At 45.6% G+C, this 20,367-nt stretch overlaps 2 protein-coding genes and 1 long non-coding RNA gene across 4 annotated transcripts; 1 reads left to right on the forward strand and 2 right to left on the reverse strand.

The window, feature by feature from the left end:
* The first annotated feature begins 455 nt into the window (after positions 1-455).
* On the forward strand, positions 456-1,518 carry LOC136941463 (uncharacterized). Its single transcript, XR_010876531.1, has 2 exons — positions 456-680; positions 1,131-1,518. It is a non-coding gene; the product is annotated as an uncharacterized lncRNA (long non-coding RNA).
* A 398-nt stretch (positions 1,519-1,916) lies between these two features.
* cyb5r2 (cytochrome b5 reductase 2) lies at positions 1,917-5,233 on the reverse strand. Of its 2 annotated transcripts, XM_067233936.1 has the most exons (10): positions 5,159-5,233; positions 4,640-4,783; positions 4,410-4,482; positions 4,041-4,147; positions 3,786-3,915; positions 3,532-3,615; positions 3,204-3,289; positions 2,786-2,885; positions 2,227-2,335; positions 1,917-2,116 (listed from the first exon to the last, which is right to left on the reverse strand). In XM_067233936.1, exons 1-10 carry the CDS (start codon positions 5,171-5,173, stop codon positions 2,056-2,058), a joined length of 909 nt encoding a protein of 302 aa, XP_067090037.1. In that variant the 5' UTR covers positions 5,174-5,233; the 3' UTR covers positions 1,917-2,055. The 2 variants fall into 2 exon arrangements, with proteins under 2 accessions (XP_067090037.1, XP_067090035.1); XM_067233934.1 differs by having other exon boundaries at positions 1,917-2,335.
* A 2,225-nt stretch (positions 5,234-7,458) lies between these two features.
* Positions 7,459-20,221, reverse strand: LOC136941682 (ovochymase-2). Its single transcript, XM_067234230.1, has 13 exons — positions 20,211-20,221; positions 18,521-18,601; positions 18,096-18,268; positions 17,852-17,947; positions 17,495-17,646; positions 14,004-14,223; positions 12,699-12,800; positions 12,325-12,465; positions 11,686-11,816; positions 11,074-11,167; positions 10,788-10,919; positions 10,006-10,085; positions 7,459-7,689 (listed from the first exon to the last, which is right to left on the reverse strand). Exons 1-13 carry the CDS (start codon positions 20,219-20,221, stop codon positions 7,459-7,461), a joined length of 1,644 nt encoding a protein of 547 aa, XP_067090331.1.
* Between the last annotated feature and the right edge of the window lie 146 nt (positions 20,222-20,367).

Raw genomic sequence — 20,367 nt, forward strand, 5'->3', positions numbered from 1 at the left:
TCTGCCTCTCACAGTGGATAAAGCCTCTTTGATAACGAGGCTTTATCCTGTGTGGATGAGCCAGGACACACTGAGTAGTTTAAGGGGCCTAAAAACTTAAGTCCCTTAATATTTCTAAGGACACAGCCTATGCAATTGACCTTGTTGTTCATGCTGAATGTTTTGTTTAAGAACAGTTTGTTTTAGATACTAGGTCATATCCCACCTGATCCCCACCCACCCACCCACCACAACCCCCCCCCCTCCCACACACACACACACACACACACACACAGCTCAAGGCACAAGTCAAACAAAGGCCCTAATTCCGCCTGCGTTCAGACCAAAACAGGTTCAAAAACAGGTTCTCTATAAACGTCTCTGGAAATGTCACTACCATAGGCAGGTGAGGTCTGTCGCTTGACAACTCCTGTTTCTATGGAACACATCACCTCTGGTGCTGAGTTCATGCAAGCTTCTATAGGATTCTTCCTCCCCAGTCCAACATAAACAGTCCAGCATCAGTTCATCCAGAGCCCAGGGCTCCTGCGTGTCTAACCAGGGTCAGTGACCTCCTGGAGGATGGTGCACCTGCCCAGGTGAGCCTTCCAGCCCACATGTGTGTGTCTCCTCAGGGGGGCAGAGAGGAGGGCAGGCCTGGAGCTCACACAGCAGATAGTACCAGAGGAAGAGTCATACTGGTGAGTCTTCCCACCATGTCACGGTCTTCATGGTGACTGATTTGTCTTTTGTTCAAACAAAACAGAGTGATGTTTCTCTATAGTGATGTTACTGTCTAAAGTCAAAATGTCCAAGGTCCTGTATTTGAATGGTTTGACCTGCTGTTACCAGTGTTTTCGATGTGATATGATAATTGCGAGACAATGGGAAGTGTACTTGTAAATAGAGAAGGGGGAGTTTTCTCAGTGACAAGGTGATGGAGAAAGTGTTTTGTCCGTCTCTTCATTAACGGAGTGAATGAGTTCAGTCGAGTTCTGGATTTTTATAAGTATCAATCGGCAGATTGGGAGAGGAAACCAGAGAGACACTACTATGCTGTATGAAAGAAGACACATTAATATAAACATTAGCCTGTTGCGAAAATGTTGTCTACCACAGATACTGCTAGGTGCTGTGTTGCTGTGTTTCAGTGTATAAGGGAGACGACTCTATAGAACTGTGGGGATTCTGGATCAACAACAAACTGCACAGGAACACTCATCAGTTGCCTGCTGCTCACTGGCCGGGTCTTCTGTCTGGACTAACTGACCTGTAGCGTCGGTCAGCAGCTTGTTATCACGTTCTTAGCATGTTCGTCATGAGCTACTGCCTGTCATTTCCTTGACATTAGCCAGTTATTTTGGCTATGTAACTCTTAAAGATAACATCTGAAGCTTTTCGGTGCTAGCTAGGATATTATGGCATATTGCTTGTGATGAAACTAACATATTACACACACATCGGTTTACTATTCGGTACATCTTTCCACAAATGTGTATATTTTGTAAGAAGGAATAAAGGTGTGTTGTTGTTCTGCAATTCCCCAATACTTTTATTTAAACTGGACTGTATTTCTAAACCAAATGACTGTTGATTAGATTAGTGTGGACTATTTTCTTAGAAGAAAGTCAGCGATATAGACCCAGTACTCGAACTGAGTGGTGGAACTAGGTGTTGAAAGCATTGAAAGTAAAAATGTGTGGAGTTATGTCTGTCTCTGCTTGAGGATTAAATGTGTGGAGGATTATGCATGGTGGTACAGTAGCTAAGTACAGTGGATAATACTGTAGCTAAGAAGCACCATGTAAATGAGAGGATTGGTGTTGGGGTTGGCTGGCTTCATGAAGCACATAGTGGAGAATTATATTCGGAGTAAAGCTATGGCTATCTAGGCTATACAAAGCCAAGCCCCCAACTGAAATGCAGAAAGGAGAATATTGATAATGTGTATCGGTCCTGTTTCACAACATTCAAAAATCTTACAAACTGTTCCCATAATTCAGAAGAACATTGAATTCATCTCACTCAAATGTTACACAAAACAGGTATATACATTTACAAAACTTTGCAGATTTGTTATGGAAATGTACAGTAAAAGGGTGCCTGTGTTGTGGCCCAATGTTGCCAGGTTGAGATCCTGTGTGTGAAAGAGACAGTGTGTTCATATGAGCATCTTTGATAAGTCAATATGCAAATATATTCTCTGTTTTATATCCCAGCGTTGCCAGGTTTGGCAAGCAGGCATACTGGATCATGGGAGGTGGGCCACACATGACAATAAGCACGTCGTCAGCTGCAGGTGGAAGGTGCTCTCTGATCATGTCACAGTTGACAAACCCAGAACTGTAGTTCCATCCTGTGGATTAGGAATCCCAGTTCAACATTCTAGATGTCAAACAAGCAGGACACACTCCAATCAAGTATTAACTGAACATATCACTTTGTAACAGGGACAATACAGGACTACATAAAAGATACCAGGCCTACTTTCATTTGCATAATATAAAAGGTGAGTTCTAGCTGCAGGCTTAAGCAAAGCTAAATGCAAATAGAAAGCAAGATCTTACTATAATTATGGAATAACCAGGGGGAAATTGTTTCAATTAGTTACATGTACAGTACAATATTGAGTATATAAAGAAGTGCCCAGGGTCTGGACTAGTCTGTCCTCACCATGTGGAGTAAAAGTTTGGATTGGTCTGGTCAGATCTAGTCTCATCTTCCGGAGGCTTGTCCTGGGACTAGTCTAGTCTCACCTTTTGGAAGGTATGCCCGGTCCGGGCTGGTCTAGTCTAGTCAGTCTCACCTTGCGGGGGCTTGTCCAGGGTGTACCACAGGCTGAGTGTGCCAGGGTGGCTGCTCAACACGTCCTCCAGCTCCTCCCTCAGCAGGATGTCCTTCTCTGTCTGAGGAGCACAGGGAGATCAGCCTGTTAGCATCTACGACCAGCCTGAAACACACAGCGGCTTCCTGACCAAACACCTCAGCCTGCAGAGGACAGACCAACACACTGCTCTACCCCCACAGAGGTCCCGATCCGATGAGGTACTGCGCTAAGGTGTAGAGTGATTTACTTAAAGTAAACGACACATGATTCTTAGAAATCTTAGCAAGTTAAATCTTCTGACCGCACTAGTAGTCAAATGTACTTGTTTTAACGTCTGGACGGGATGGGTGTGTGTGTGTGTGGGGGGGGGGGGGGGGGGGGGGGGGGGGGGACCGACCTGGTTGGCAAAGATGAGGGAGCAGCGTGTCATGTCGTCTGGGTCGGATGCGATGCTGCGTATCAGCTGGAGCATGGGGGTGATCCCTGCAAGCACAGCCACCCCCCGTTAAGCCTGTTTACGACTGAACGCTCAAGTCCTACACACGCAGCTGAGGAATTATGCAAATGCAATCTGGAAACGCTAATCGTGTTTTCCTCAGCGACCCTGCGGAGAGCACCATTAGCCCCCTCGCAAAGAAGTTAATAGGCGTTGTAAAGACATGATGCGGGGAAACATGAAACCAGTGACATGACGGACACGCTGCATTGAGAAAAAGGGTTCTTACCGGTTCCTCCAGCGATCATTGCCACATGTTTAAACTTGCCGGCCCTTGGTTCAGATTTCTTGTCCGGTCGGATTGCAAAAGTGCCTTGATAAAAGAAAGATAACTGTTCCTGTAGCTCTGAAGCAGAGCCTAGTAGTGAAACATCACTGTGCGCTACATCACACTGCCACCTCATGGTTAAATATGCCAGTGATACCTGCTACATTGGCAGAGGAGTGTATGATCAGTGTTAAACACACAGTACACCAACACACCATTCCCTATATAGACCAGCAGTCCGCTAGGCCCTCTGAAGTCCATCTTGTCTCCAATTTTCATGGCGTCCAGATGCTGGGACATCTTCCCTCCCTCAGGGAAGCTGGGGTGGGTGTTCCTGTGGTACACCTGGGACCAAGACCTGGGTCAGTGGGGTGCGTTAGATTTGCTCAAACTCACCCATAACATCCCATGCCACGATGTAGCAGAGCCACATGGTAATTGACATGCTGCACAGCGGTGTGCTACAGTACCTTGACGACCAGGTCCACAAAGCCCTGGTCTTCATCGCTGGAGACAGGCGTGTACGCTCGGACCACCAGAGCCCCGTTCACCTTAGCAGACAGATACACATGCTGTCCTGCACACACACACACAAAGGGAAGAAGAGGGAGTTGATTCATTACACTAAACTCACTGCGTGCCAGTTCTTGTAGAACAGCCTCTAGACATCAGAAGAAAAGCATGTCAAAGTATTTGTGCATGAGTGTGTGCACTGTATGTGTGTGTGTGTACCATGTGTGTTCGCGTGTATGAGTGCACGTACTGTATGTGTGTGTGAGTGTATGAATGTGTGTATACTGCATGTGTGTGTGTACTGTGTGTGTGTGTGTTGACAGTACCTACGGGTAGTCCCAGGACGTGCGAGGGAGTAGGGAGACCAAAACGAAACCTCTTGGTGTCATGGCTGATATCCTGTCGATACACATTAGCAGCGTTTGCAACTGTGGCCTTTACACTGACAAAAGTCAGGCAGAGCTTCTCGTTGTCATGGGAGACAGTGACCTGCTTGTCCACGAAGAATAATGGCTGCATACATTCAGTGCTACTGTGTGGCTACTATGTGACCTACCTCTTTCTCTACAAGCAGTAAGGAGTATTTAACTGTGGGATCCTGGAGGGTTTGGGGCAGTTGCTTCTTCGTTGGTCTTCCAGTGAACAGGAAGTAGAGACCAGTGAGGACTACTACCGACACCCCCACCACCACAGGGACAGTCTGCAACACAACACCAACATGACAACTGACTGCACTGTCGTAGAAACCTGTGACCCCAGATCAGGGGTCTCCAACCCTGCTCCCGGAGAGCTGCCTACCTGGAAGGTTTCTCTCCAACACTAATCTGGCACACCTGATTCTAGTAATTAGAACTAGTGTAGAATCAGGTCAAACAAGTGTGGTTGGAGCAAAAAACTAAAGGTAGGTAGCGCTCTAGGAACAGGGTTGGAGACCCTTGCCCTAGACTTAGAATGGTTCATCATTTTAGAGAATAGAGAGGATAAGCAAAGAAAATGAGAAGGTTAAAATGTGCCAAGCAATATTCCAAGCAACAAAATGCTGAAAGACAAATGCAGAGTAGCTGCTCGTTCCTACCAGATCGTGCTCCATAGCGTCTGTCCGTGAATGAGTGTGTGAAGTTGCGAGTCGGTGAGAGTGACTGAGACGGCTGATCAGAGTCCAGCCCTGCAGCGGAGCCACAACTGCTGGGTGACCTTTGAACCCCACGCCTCAAAGGGGAGGAGCAGCCAGTGGAACGAAGGACAGCCCAATAGGAGTGGAGAAGTCACCATGACACAGCACAGTTAAGAGAACTACATATTCAGTAGTGGATGGACCACAATCACGCCACTGTCACCCATGGTGTGTGTGTGGGTGTGTGTGTGTTTGTGAGTGTAAAAGGTTACTTTCAACAATGAGCAACGTTTAAGACATAAAAAAATAATTTATCAACCTTAGCTATACAAACACATTGCCAACAATGTATTACACCATGTCACTTTAACTGGGTTTGATTTCTGCAATAAAACTGCAGATCAAGGTATACTTTACTCTTGCACAGGTTAATTAATACAAGATACAGGCTAACAAAGAACACAAGTTAACACATAATGTAGGATAACACATAGCTAACACAGAACAAATGCTAACCGAGTACAGGTTAATACAACACACATGCTGCTAACACAAAGCACATGCTACCACTGAACACATGCTAATACAACACTTATGCTAATAAAGAAAAAATGCTAACAGGTATTTCTAGAAAAATCATCTAAAATCCAATTGTTTTTGTAGAGCCCTTTGTACAGGCAATATTGCAGAGGGCTTCACATATGCAGACCTAAACCTAAACCAACCTAAACCCTCAAAGAAGACAAGGAAAAACTCCCAGGAAAACTGAAAAAATGGAAGAAACCTTAGGAGGAGCGATTCAGTGAGGGATCCCCTCCTCCAGAGACAGCAGTTGACACAGAAAGGTGACACCACAGTCTGAATTAATACAAGTATACAGTAAGAGACAGTAAAAAAATGAAAATGTGCAAATGGATGGTGGTATTCAGGATTCTGAATTGCAGTAGTAGAGCATTTGCAGTGCACTGCATTGGTGTTTGTCAGTTTAGTCTGTCATCCGCTAGAGGTCTGGAATCTCCAGAGCAGTCATTGTCCTGAGGTGAGTTGCTCCTGTTGAGAGTCACTGCTAGTCTGGTCATCTGGGACTGCTAGGCCGAGAGCACCTGGAACACACGCAATAACAACACCTGAAGCAGAGACCTGAGTTTAGGCTTAGAAACTGAGAAACAGTGAGGACTGACTCAGGATATTCAAGACAGGTACCAAGTAGAAACTCCCTGGGAAAAATTGGAAACAATCTGAATACGTTTTTTATTTTTTTTACTTAAAGAAAACTTTTTTTAATCATTTAGCAGAAGCTTTGATTCAAAGTGACACAAAAGTCGAGCAGAAAATCAAGAAACCAGAAGTGTATAGTTCTGTAACAGTACATTTTCATAGTTAGTGTCAAAGAATCCATACACTGACAGGTCCAACGCAAGAATTCTGGCTCAGAACAGACTTCAGACTTCTATGCCCTGCATCTCAGATCCCCCTCCTTCCTCACCCTGCAGCTGGTCCTGGATCCAGCCCCTGACGGCAGCCATGGAGGAGAACACACCAGGCTTCCGGTGGCTTCCACAGCCCTCCCCCCAGCTGCCCAGACCCAGGAGCACAGGGTGGGAGTCCTCCCTCTGACACACCAGGGGAGCCCCAGACCCCACCTGAGGAGAGGAGGGGGAGGAGAGAAGAGAGGAGAGGAGAAGGGACAGTGGAGAGGAGAGGAGGCGAAAGGGGAGAAGAGGGTAGAGGAGAGGAGACCAAAGAAGATGAGAAGGGAACATATCAAGCTCCGTGAACCCACCAGATGGCGTAGCAGTACCACAAACACCATTCACTGCACTGTGCCTCCTCTATATGAAGACAACATTTGCCATGAGCGCCCTGTGGCCTCCCTCACCCTGCAGGGCTGCTGGGTGTTGTAGTGCGGAGATCGGGCACACAGCATTGTTGGGCTGAGTCTTCCCGGGTAGCAGCTCTCACAGTCAGCGAGGCTAACTAGACAAACCGTCTGCTGTCCTACTGTGCTGTTCCACACCCCCCCTGCCGACACACACCATCACAACATACATGACACGTCAAACATGACTTACATGGTCAGCTCTTACATGGCAGGTGTAATCACAACTGCAAACGCCACATACTCAACACATGCTACCACAACATACATGACATGTATTTGCGACATACTGTACATGACACACTACTATAACATATATGCCATGAGTTACAACATTACACACACAACCGCGACATATATGACATCTGTGCATATGGATATGTCAGCTGTGGATAGGGGCTGCTGGGTAATAAAGATGACCTGTATGCTCCTCCCACTCTGACACTGTGCACCCCTGAGTGGGCGGGACTTCCTGTCCTGAGCCAGGAAGCCAGACGGGCTGAGCGTGCTCATTGAGGAGAAGGGGCGTGGCTAGTTCCAACAGAGCCACATCGTTGTCCTGGGTGACGGGGTCGTAGTGGGGGTGGAGGAGCACCCTGCTCACGGCATGCCTCTACACACACACACGTATACATGCATGCACACACACACATGTATGAACACACAAGAACACACACACACAGATACACATGCACAAGCGCACACACACACACACACAAGGAAAGTTGAAGATTGATTCACATACATTTCAACCTGTCAACCTGGTGACTGTACGGCTCCACAACATCATCATCCTTTGACACACACACACAGGTGACGAGAGCACAGAGAAGTGAGAGGAGAGGAAGAATGTGTGAGAGAGGTGCACGAGGAGTGACATATGGAAGGACAGACATAGAGAGGGGAGAGAGATATAGACCTGTATATACCTGTTGACCAGGCTCTCCTTTCCCCACAGACAGCAACCACAGGGATCTCTCCTCCCTGCAAAGCAACGCATGGTACAACCACATTCATTTCAAATGAGTCGTACATTATAAGTGTGTGTGAGAGAGAGCCAAAGAGAGAAACAGAGAGAGACAGACAGTGAGAGAGAGAGAGAGAGAGAGAGAGAGAGAGAGAGAGAGAGAGAGAGAGAGAGAGAGAGAGAGAGAGAGAGACAGTGAGGGAGGGAGGGAGGGAGGGAGGGAGGGAGGGAGGGAGGGAGGGAGGGAGGGAGGGAGGGAGGGAGGGAGGGAGGGAGGGAGGGAGGGAGGGAGGGAGGGAGGGAGGGAGGGAGGGAGGGAGGGAGGGAGGGAGGGAGGGAGGGAGAGAGAGAGAGAGAGAGAGAGAGAGAGAGAGAGAGAGACAGACAGACAGACAGACAGACAGACAGACAGACAGACAGTGAGTCAGTGGGTCAGTGAGAAACAGAGAGAGAGTGACTCACAGGCCAATGAGGCAGTGTGCTGCAGTGAGGACCCTGGAGGGCTGGAGGATGGCCCCAGAGCAGACGTGCTCGGTGCCCAGGCTAAGGTGCACGTCCCAGGGTAAAGACTGTCGTAGAGGACCCCCCTCCCCTGGAGAAGCCCCTAGAGCTGGAGCAACAGGAGGATGAGCCATTCCACATGTGTGTGTGAACCCTGACACACACACACATATTTAGACTATTTAGACAACACACAGTATCCAAGATTGTGGACAAAACAACTGAGGACAAAACAATTGTGGAACTAAAGTAATTTAGACAACAGAGATTATTTTTAGAAGCTTAGGTGTATTACACTGTAAACGATTCCTGAAAATAGATGAAATTATGTTTTTTTAAGTTATGCCATTTGAGTTGAAGAACTGGTTCAATTCTACTTTACTCAATTTATACATTTCCATTGATTCTGTCCGAACCCTGCTCCTGGAGACCCCTCTGTAGGGCTTGACTACCCCCACTGGTAACAAACATGATTCTGATTGTCAACTAGTTCATTATTAGAGGTGCTGGATTAGGGTTGGAATAAAAACTTGGCTGGCTCTCCAAGGAACAGGGTTGGGCAGCCCTCTCCCACAGTTTAAACACAGTCAACCCACAATATAAACACAGTACACACACAGTACATACACAGTATAAACATGGTACACACATCACATAACTCCACCCAGGCCTGCCCCGGCTTGTTCTTGGAGAGCTAGAGCTGTCTATTAGGTGTTTGCTCCAACACTAATTTAGAGCAACTGTTTAGAATAATGATCCGGTTGATAAAACGTGGACTGTGACACAACGTGGCACATCGCAAGATATTCATCACAGGGGGGGGTTAAAGAGATAGAGGGACTGAAAGAGAGAGAGAATGAGATGCAGAGAGTGAAACAGAGAGAGAGTGTGAGATGCAGAGAGTGAAAGAGAGAGAGTGTGAGATGAAGAGAGTGAAAGATAGTGTGAGATGCAGAGTGAAAGAGAGAGAGTGTGAGATGCAGAGAGTGAAAGAGAGTGTGAGATTCAGAGAGTTAAAGAGAGAGAGTGTGAGATTTTGAGAGTGAAAGAGAGAGGGTGTGAGATGAGGAGTGAAAGAGAGTGTGAGATTTTGAGAGTGAAAGAGAGAGGGTGTGAGATGAGGAGTGAAAGAGTGTGAGATGCAGAGTGAAAGAGAGAGTGAGATGCAGAGTGAAAGAGAGAGTGAGATGCAGAGAGTGAAAGAGAGAGAGAGAGTGACATTCAGAGAGTGAAAGAGAGCGTGAGAGACAAAAGAGGGGAATGGAGAAAAAGATGGAAAAAGAGGCAGGTAAAGGAAGATAGAGAAGAGAAACAGGAGAGATAGAGATGAGACAGAAGAAAAACAGAGTGAGAGAGAGAAAGACAGAGGGACAGGAGAAGAGAGAGAGACAGGAGAAAGAGAGAGAGAGAATCGGAGTAACAGATGGAGGACTAACCAGGAAAAGCATAACGAAGACTGACATCATCCTCCTCATGCTCTTCATCTTCATCCTGGTCGTCCATCCTCCCCTCCAGATGGCTGTAGTCCTGCTGCTGCAGGTCTGTTTGGAATGTAGACATGGGTTGTATTTGAGAAGTGATGTTGCTGTATTGTGTCTTGTACCACAGATTGTTCCTAGGCAGTAATACTGTTAGAATTGTGCGGTTCTAGTCCCTGACTATCTGCTGCACTTACTATATGCACGTTTGTATGTTGCTTTGGAGAAAATCTCTGCTACATGACTAAATGTAAATGTACCGGGGAGTCAGGTGGCTGAGCGGTTAGAGAATCGGGCTAGTAATCAGAAGGTCGCTGGTTCGATTCCCGGCCGTGTCAAATGACGTTCTGTCCTTGGGCAAGGCACTTCACCCTACTTGCCTCGGGGGGGAATGTCCCTGTACTTACTGTAAGTCGCTCTGGATAAGAGCGTCTGCTAAATGACTAAATGTAAATGTAATGTAATTTGATTATTAAGTAGGAATGTTCAGATCAGATTTATGATGGTTCTAGAGGCATGGTAATAAATATGGTGCGTTAAAGATTCAGGTTAGTAAATTGAAGTTAACATGACATTCAATTCAAATTTGACGATTATACATATAATAATTCCTCATAATTCTTTAGAGTGACTACAGTCTGCGTACAGTCTCATCCTGTGTCAGTTCTTCCTATGAATCATTCCTCACACAAGAACAGATTGAATACTCCACTTAACCTGATCCTCTGACCTCCTGACCCCGACCTCCTGACCTCCTGACCTTACCGGTGTGGCTGATGAAGGAGAGCGTGGCGTTGAAGCCCCTGCGCGTGACGGAGCCGTCAGAACTGAACTGCAGCACCATCACGTTGTCGTAGGTCAGGATGGAGGGAGGGATGCCTGGCCCACACAGCACAGCTGCCACAGACAGGAAACATGACGGATTCACTCGTCCGCATAGGGTGTGCGTGTGCGTGTACATGCGTGTGTGTGGATGCAAGTGTGTACATTCACGTGTGTGTGTGTCTGTGTGCGCGCGCGTGCGCGTGTGTGTGTTGATGAAATTGTGTACCTATATCCTCTCTGTTGTGCACATCTCCAAACACAGTCAGGCGGTCGTACTCGCAGTGATGGGACTGCTCCAAGTCAAAGTCCTCAAAGTCCAGCTGGAGGACAGAGAACAGCACAGTGGTAGCTTACAGGATTACGGGACGCTTGGCTGATTTGTTGATAGTACGATCACATCTGTAAGCTGCGGTATCAAAGCGAGTATCAAGTTCATGTTGTGTCTGGGCACGGAGGGAACCTGATCTTTCTGATCTCAGGCTACACTTTCACTGACTCTGCGGCCTGTGTTCATGACTGCTGCCACTAGGGGGCAGCCCCTCTGAGGAGTCCCTCCCACTGGTGCAAAACAGAGAGGAGTGAAGTTTAATAGCTCTCCAGAGGATATGCCCTAGATTCACACTGCACCAGGGGATGACTGTGTGTGTGTGTCTGAGTGTGTGTACCTCTGTAAGTGCGAATGTGTATGTGTGCATGAGTGTGTGTATATCTGTGTGTGTATGTGAGTGTGTACATAATTGTGTGTATGTGTGTGTAAGTCAGCGTGTGTACATCTGTTTATGTGTGTGTGTGTGTGTGTGCGTGTACGTTAGTGTGTGTGTATGTGTGTGTGTGTAACCTTGATGACGTGGCCCTCGGGAGCGTAGATGACCCAGCGGCAGACAGAGTTGTTGCTGTAGGATTCTGGGTAGTTGGGACTGTGTACTGCCTTCTGAGCCTGCTGGAGCACCACTGTGCCACACACTGTCTCTGCACACACACACACACACACACACACACATGTTTACACACATACACACACAAACACAGAGAAAATGAATACTTTTATTGACCATCCCTGTGTTCTCTCTGGCTCCTTAATCTCATCCTTTTCCTTAGACTCTATTATATTAACTTAGTGGGTATCTGTGTGTGTGTGTGTGTGTGGGTGGGGGGGGGGTACAGTATGTCTGTGTGTGTGTGTGATCACATCCCTGCTGCATCCCATTACAGGGTCATGGGATTGCTGGGTGTCTCCTGACTGCCTCTCGTCAGTCCTCAGAGAGAAAGAGAGAGAATAACAGAGGCAGAAGGAGAGTGTGATGGAGAGAGTGAGAGTGACCGAGGGTAAGGTGAATAAGAGCAGATAAGAATGCGTGGGTGATAAAGAGAACATCGAGAGAGAGAGAGAGAGAGAGAGAGAGAGAGAGAGAGAGAGAGAGAGAGAGAGAGAGAGAGAGAGATCTGTTTTTGTGGTGGGTGTGTGTATATAATTTACCCGACAGAGAATCTCCGTCCACAGCACTGAACCTGAGGGCAAATCCTCTTCCTGTCACTGTTACATCAGAGGCGAAGAGCACAGATGCACCATGGGAGTGGAGCAGCACGGGTCCAGGGAGGGTACTGCCACAGAACCTCGCTAAGACACGCAACACACCGTCAAATCGCGCATACACACACACAAACTCACACACACAGACATACGCACACACACATATGCAAACATTTTCACACACATATTTGCTTACGTTCACACATATACGTCCACCTTTGGCAATTCAGTAACATGAGAGAATTGTCAGGGGTCTGAATACTTTCACAAGGCGCTGTATACACACAGACAGACAGACAGACACACACACACACCCTCACCCACAGGCTTGTCCTTGGTTAGAGAGACTACCAGCTGATCGGAGTAGCAGAGAGAGTCGTTCTCCAGGTCCATCTCCAGGAACTCCAGCAGGATCCACTGGGCTGGAGGGACCAGGACAGACCAGGAGCACAGCCTACAGGAGGGGGGGGGTCCAGGGGAGGAGGGAGGGAGAAAGACATCCAGATATCAGAGTGTATGCGTGTGTGTGTGTGTGTGTGGGGGGGGGGGGAGAGAGAGAGAGTTATTGTCTTTGGCCAAAGAGATATTACTTCCAGTATTAGTAGTATATGTACTGTACTGTTCAGTGTCCCAGAGTGACACCTACTCATTGTTTTCATAGTGATGACCTTGGAAGGAGGGGTTTCTGATCAGTCCTTCTTGGCCAGAAACATGCCCATCTTTAACACTGCACAGGCCTGGAACACACACACACACGCACACACACACACAAACACACACAGGTTTATAAGTATTCAAATAAACATGTTCACTATGAAACTAAATGGAGGAACAATGACTAATGGTGTCTATTACAAAATGAAAACATACTAAAGTATTCCTCCATTGGTATCTACGGGAGCCCTGAAAGTCAGGCAGGTTTGTTTTTTTTAAGAGCTAAAAAAGATTTATAGATGTGACCTGTTAGTTGTTCAAACATGTTTTTATCTCGTTCGGGCTACTTCTTGTCTCGTTTGGAGACTAGTTTGAACAAGATGATAAGGAGTTCTAATGACTTGTTTATTTTGTTGCAAATGTTCACAGATATTCAACCTCACCCATGCAAGCTAGTTTACTAAATTGTAGCCTAGCAGACAGGTAGCCTACGCCAGAGTAGTTAGGGCCGCTCCATGGGCGTTCAAACAAGATAATAAGCCAACTGGTCCAAACAAGATACTAAATCGTCCAAACAAGATAAGCTGTCCAAACGAAAATCAAATACTTTTTTTCTCTTTAATTTTTTTTTCTTCCTGTCCTCCAGGGCTTCGGCAGTTCTCTGTTCGGTCTGCTACACAAACCCTCACACCCGACCATCTCTCCCCAAAGCAAAACAAGGACAAATGAGTTCACATAGACACAGTGAGATCTTAGAGGGATTCAAGCATTCAACCCAGGGAGTCAGGTGGCTGAGCGGTGAGGGAAGCGGGCTAGTAATCAGAAGGTTGCCAGTTCGATTCCCGGCCGTGTCAATTGACGTTGTGTCCTTGGGCAAGGCACTTCACCCTACTTGCCTCGGGGGAATGTCCCTGTACTTACTGTACGTCGCTCTGGATAAGAGCGTCTGCTAAAATGTAAATGTAACCCACTATGTGTCCTCATGGGAGCTTCCAGGCCCCTGATGGTGGTCTTGATCCAGGGCAGGAGCAGGCTGATGTCGGTGAAGACCCCCGGGGAACCTCTCCTGGACGGGCTCCTTCCCTCGTTGTTGCTCCAGCTCCTTCCACAGCCCTTACCCCAGGATGTTACTCCAGCCAGCACCCAGAGGCCACCCCCCCACGGACACACCAGAGGACTCCCTGAATCCCCCTGGAACATACACACATACCCCCACACATACACACGCACGCACCAGACACACACCCATGCACACAGAAACTGAATACATAGTATTACAGACTACAGAATATACATACTTCCCAAAACAGTAATGTCCACATCTGGAAAAAACAACAATATGTATCTAGACTGTAGAGTAGACTAGATTATCTAGACTGTAGCGTATCTTAGGTTATCTAATGTAGACCGTAGAGTAGGCTAGTTTATCTAGACTAGAGTACACTAATTTATTCTAGACTGTAGAGGACATATCTTTAAAAAAAAGATTTTGCCTAAATGTATTTTATAGGTTTTGCTTTTAACTATTTATTGACCTTGATCTTTTTTTTATTTTAATTATTAACTTTGATTCTTTTTCATTTGCATTATTGGGTGTGCTCAAGCCTTCGGCGAGAGCACAACCTTTGTTCTCTCACATATATATTATTATTATTATTATTATTTTTTTTTTTTTTTTTTTGCCCCCCTAAAACTCAGTAAATACTTGGCCTACATAGACAACGTAGGTGTCAAAAGTTTCGTCTTGGTAGCGATTGAGTTGCTTCTATTGGAATTTACGTTCCGTTGCATGGTTTAAGCGTAAGTTAAGTTTTTGTGGCGAAAAGTGAAGCTAACGGTGGCTAATTTGCTAGCCACAGTCACTGACGTTACTAACGTCACTGCGTCACTAACGTCACGAAAACACGCGTGACTACCTTTGCCAGAACATTCGTTTCACATCTGTTAACTTGGGGGATAGCTAGGCTAACTATAGCTTTACTGCAAGGCAGCTGCAGAAACGCCACAAGAAAAGAGGCCAGGGTGATAACTATTTACTCATTTTACTTTGTGATATGACACACAATTGTGATGTGTAATGTACAATATAAGCTGATATTATTAAGGAAGTACATCTACTTTCGGAAACAGTAGTCTACTATTTCACTGAAGTATTAGCATCATGACATTAGCCTGTGTTTCCCGGGCAACACATACTACAGTGGTCTATGATGTAGCGTTATCTGTTTTCAATCGTTAAAATAAACATTCCTCACATATAAATTTTCGTTGTAGGATTTATTCTGACATTAGAAAACGATTTGTTGGTGAAATTACCATTACCTGTGGTTTCAAACCAGTGTAGCTCACTGCAACGCTGTAGCTTACGCGAGACACACTACAAAAACATCTAGCTACAGTACACAGCTGTTTAGGAAGTCAAACGGCGACAGAAAATGTTCGGCACTCCCCTTACTTAAATCAAAAGTCTATCTAACTACTAACCTGAACTTCATTGCCACAGCCTAAACGTTGTCAATCTGTTCATGAAAATAATTAATTTCAGCCTAAACCGTACAACGGAACGTTAAATCCAATTCAACCAACGCAATCGCTACCAAGACGAACACAGCAGTAGTCTAGTACTGTACAGTAGTAGTACAATTTACCGGGGCAGCTTCTCAACACAGGGCTATATCGCATTTTGCGTTGTTACTGACAATGATCGCTACCAGTGAGCTTTTTATGAATGAGCAATTTTCCACTAAATAAATGTCAAGCTTATTTACGTTTTGGGGGGCATATTTTCAGTTAGCAGATGGTACCGTTTGAATTGCGATTCCATCTTCTACTGCCGGGTAACGTCATAGAATAATCTTCAAAGGGGTTGTTTATTCATGAATGAATGCAATATGAGTAGGCTAAATGCCTGAAAATATCATGAGAAGAGAAAAACTTAAAATGACGTTTAAATCATAGAGATTAGGTCAATTTTTACACCGGTCTGCAATAATGTCACGAAAACACGCGTGACTACCTTTGGCAGAACATTCGTTTCGCATCTGTTAACTTGGGGGATAGCTAGGCTAACTATAGCTTTACTGCAAGGCAGCTGCAGAAACGCCACAAGCAAAGAGGCCAGGGTGATAAATATTTACTCATTTTACTTTGTGATATGACACACAATTGTGATGTGTAATGTACAATATAAGCTGATATTATTAAGGAAGTACATCTACTTTCGGAAACAGTAGTCTACTATTTCACTGACATATTAGCATCATGACATTAGCCTGTGTTGCCCGGGCAACACATACTACAGTGGTCTATGATGTATCTGTTTTCAATCGTTAAAATAAACATTCCTCACATATACATTTTCGTTGTAGGATTTATTCTGACATTAGTAAACGATTTGTTGGTGAAATTACCATTACCTGTGGTTTCAAACCAGTGTAGCTCACTGCAACGCTGTAGCCTACTGTACCCGAGACACTAGTGTGAGTAGCTAACAACAACTCCTCAGCTGTTTAAGTCAAACGGCAACAGAACATGTTCGGCACTCCCCTTACTCAAAAGTCTTTCAGTAGGGAAACTATCTGACTACTAACCTGAACTTCATTGCCACAGCCTAAACTTTGTCAATCTGTTCATGAAAATAATTAATTTCAGCCTAAACCGTACAACGGAACGTTTAATCGAATTCAACCAACGCAATCGCTATCAAGACGAACACAGCAGTAGTCTAGTACTGTACTGTAGTAGTAGAATTTACCGGGGCAGCTTCTCCACACAGGGCTATATCGCATTTTGAGTTGTTACTGACAATGATCGCTACCAGTGAGCTTTTTATGAATGAGCTATTTTCCACTAAATAAATGTCAAGCTTATTTACGTTTTTGGGGGCATATTTTCAGTTAGCAGATGGTACTGTTTGAATCGCGATTCTATCTTCTGCCGGTAAAGTCGTAGAATAATCTTAAAAGGGGGTTCTTTATTAATGAATGAATGCAATATGAGTAGTCTAAATGCCTGAAAATATCACGAGAAGGGACAACTTAAAAGGACGTTTAAGTCATAGAGATTAGGTCCATTTGTACACCGGTCTGCCAAATGTATTCGTTTTGATTCAGCCTGTCAGCTGCCTCTTGCAGGGGAAATGAGAAGACATCATATTTCATTCTACACTTCACTCATATTTTGAGTTGTAAATGAGCAGCAAAAAAAAGATGCTTTTAAATCTATGTAATCTTTATAAATAATAAGTAGGCCCGATGCATTTTTATATAAAATATACAGACCCCTGTGCAACCGACGCAAGCAAGCACACCCTACAATTTCCCCAGAAATTGTATCCTCTCTAGTTATATATGCTCTGTAGCACTTTGAAATTGCTTTAATGTAAAGTGCAATGCAAATAACATGTATTATTATTATTCTAGAGTATTGTAGTTTATTTAGTATAGCAGACAGTATCTCTCACCTGGCAGGCGTCCCTGCCCCCGCTCTCGTAGCCAGCACAGAGCACGGTGTAGCTGGGCTTGGGGGGGCGGAGGGTCTGGAGCACATAGCTACACCTGGCCTTCTCCAACAACTCCAGCTGCACCTCCCTCAGAACAGCAGGCAGTCGGCCACCTGTTCGGGTAAAGACAGGCACTCAACCAACTGGAAGGTCAGACCAGTCCTCATATGTCTGGAACCCAGCCACTTCAACGCCACACACAGACAACAGTAATTCTGGTGTTGTTTTGCGACCAGAATCAGGCCAGTTCTCAGACCGTGTGCGTTTTAGATGTATCGCAGCCTCGGTGGGACTTGAACCCAGGTCTGTGGGACTCACGTTCTGTGATGCGACCCCATCCTGCGATGACACAGTTGGACCTGGGGGGGAAGGCCTCACTGGGTACAGGCAGGCAGATGGGCTGGACCCGACTACCTACACACAACACAATCCTGCTTTACTGCTGCACTGTAGCCTGGTCAGGTAAGGAGAAATATTTAAAATACAAAAAGTGCTAAAGTAGGGTTCACATCCAAACATGTCGTTTTGAGGCTACACAACATCAATAGTGAGAGAGCAGTACCCAATTGGATTCGTTTGTTGAGCTCTAATAGGGCAACGTCATAGTTCATTGGCCAGTAGTAGCGGTACTTGTCGTGGACTCTGATGTTCCTCACGGTGAAGGCCTGTTCTTCAGCATCAGGAACCCTGCGGTCATGTTCTCCAATGACAACGCTCACTTCCCCCAGGAACTCACTGTGGGGGACAATACTCCAGAACTCACAGGACACCAATCATGAGGGAACACCTTGAAACATCTTGAAACTTCTTGTAACATATTGAAACATTATAAAAAAACATCTTGGAACACAAATGTGTCCAATGACAAGAGGACCACTGTGTTTTCTTGTTCAAGGGCCACCTTGTCAAACCCCAAACCTTCTACTCAGAACAGTACAATCCTACTGGTCTGAGGGCTGGTGTCTGTGTGTGGTGGACAGTACCTACTCAGAGATGCTGGCCACACAGTGGGCAGCTGTCAGGATCCAGCGGTCACTGAGGATAGCCCCTCCGCAGAAATGAGCCCCTCTGGACCTCAGAGAGACCTGAGCGTCAACATGAAGACCCTATGAAGTCTGCTCACCCAACCTCCTCTGCTACACTTTCACTGTATTCACCACAGGACACTTGAAATAGTTGTTTAAATATTGTTTGTATTATCATTAAGCGGATACAACCATTATTTCTATTATCCTGATATTTATGCTCGTGATAAGATAATGATATGAGACAGAACGACACACTATGCACTTCTGATCCTGGAGATACTGTACTTTCTATATGCACTATTTGTACATGCTTTGGACAAAAGCATCTGCTAAATGAACAAAATGTTATAGAAATGTAATGTAAGAAGCTGACTGACCAGCCATGGGTGCGAGCCGTGTCTGGCTTCAGTTCCTCCTACCACCCTCAATGACCGGTCTAGCAAGCTCCTCACCCGGGGAGCCCCACACTTCGCACCTGAAGGGCAGAGACTCAACGTTTGGTCCGAAACTACTAACATCCAACCGGATTCATTCATGTCATTCAGAAATGTTGAATTCTCACTGTTACATTGTACCGCCACGCACAAATAAGCCCTAAATTTTGAATTATTCAACATGGATTGTTGTCTGTAGTCATGTTCAGAGTGTGTAGTCTGAGTCCCAGAGACGGTGTGTGTGAGTGATGCACCTGTGATCATGCATGGATGGTGTAGAGTACTCACCAGCAGTGTGAGAAGGTGTCAGTCCACAGAGCAAACTGAAGCAGAGACAGAGAACAGCTCCCCTTATCTTCGCACCCCAAATACCCATCCTGACTCCTTACCGACTGAGGCCTCACTGGGGGGAATACAGACTGTTTATATGTGTGTGTGTGTGTGTGTGTGTGTGTGTCTGTGTGTGTGTGTACATGACATGTGTGTGCAGGTTTGTGTGTGTGTGTGTCCAATTAGTCAAAGGGTGACATCCCCAACATAGCAGAGGCACCAAGCTCTCCTGCTGTCCAACAAAACCAACTAATAAAACAGCCCTGAGCTGAGACAGGCCTAGACGGCTATAAACCCTGGACAAAGCAAAGCATGCTGGGAGAAGCAGACTGTGAAACTGACCACAGGCACTGTCACGCCAGAGGTTGGATCAAAAGAACGGAAACGGAGATGGAGGGACAGAGACAGAAAAAGTTCAACAAAAAAAAATTGCGTGTGGTTTGAAGAGGTTGATTCTTCTTCTCCACTTTTTGTTGGAGCTAACCAGTTATCTATGATCGACAGCGCATTGTTTAGAAATTAAATGTGTAAGCCCACAACTATGCTCAACCATTTGTAGCAACCCACGTTACCAATTGGAAAGATACATATATATATCTTTCCAATCAGTAATAGCTACAACTGAAATACAGCGTCCGTCAAGTCTTCCATTTGAGATGAGAGCCAGCTAGACCAGTGACAACACGACCTTTGAAAAATTTACGAGATGTGACACAAGACATTTTACTTTGCTGTAATTCTTTTGTTTCCTTTCTGTAGGGATTTCTGAATGGATTGGTTTGCCGTCATTTTGGAGTGTTTGTCAGCAAAGAATGCCAAACAAAGAGGATGAACTAACAGCCATTGTGCGTTGTTAATACCATGAGGAAGTTAGAAACCACATACATCGTTGGCATACTCGAAGTAGGCTACAGTGTATTGCTGCCTACAGTGTAGGTCTTTGCAAGATCTTAACTATAGAACATTGACAGTAAAACAAAATGACAATATTCTGTTCGACTGTCAATGTAGAACAGAATATTATCGATGATGTTGCACTTAC

Source organism: Osmerus mordax, chromosome 4 (genome assembly GCF_038355195.1).
Source record: "Osmerus mordax isolate fOsmMor3 chromosome 4, fOsmMor3.pri, whole genome shotgun sequence".
Classification (NCBI taxonomy): Eukaryota; Metazoa; Chordata; class Actinopteri; order Osmeriformes; family Osmeridae; genus Osmerus; species Osmerus mordax.

Excerpts from the sequence above, each read along its gene's own strand:
- LOC136941682 (XM_067234230.1), bottom strand. Across the intron at positions 12,801-14,003 it reads AGCTCCCATGAGGACACATA|CCCAGTGGATCCTGCTGGAG; the intron begins GTGGGTTACATT and ends TGGTCCCTCCAG. Across the intron at positions 11,168-11,685 it reads CCGAGGGCCACGTCATCAAG|CTGGACTTTGAGGACTTTGA; the intron begins GTTACACACACA and ends TCTGTCCTCCAG.
- cyb5r2 (XM_067233934.1), bottom strand. Across the intron at positions 3,290-3,531 it reads AATGATCGCTGGAGGAACCG|GGATCACCCCCATGCTCCAG; the intron begins GTAAGAACCCTT and ends CTGTGCTTGCAG. Across the intron at positions 2,336-2,785 it reads CCTGGACAAGCCCCCGCAAG|GATGGAACTACAGTTCTGGG; the intron begins GTGAGACTGACT and ends CCTAATCCACAG.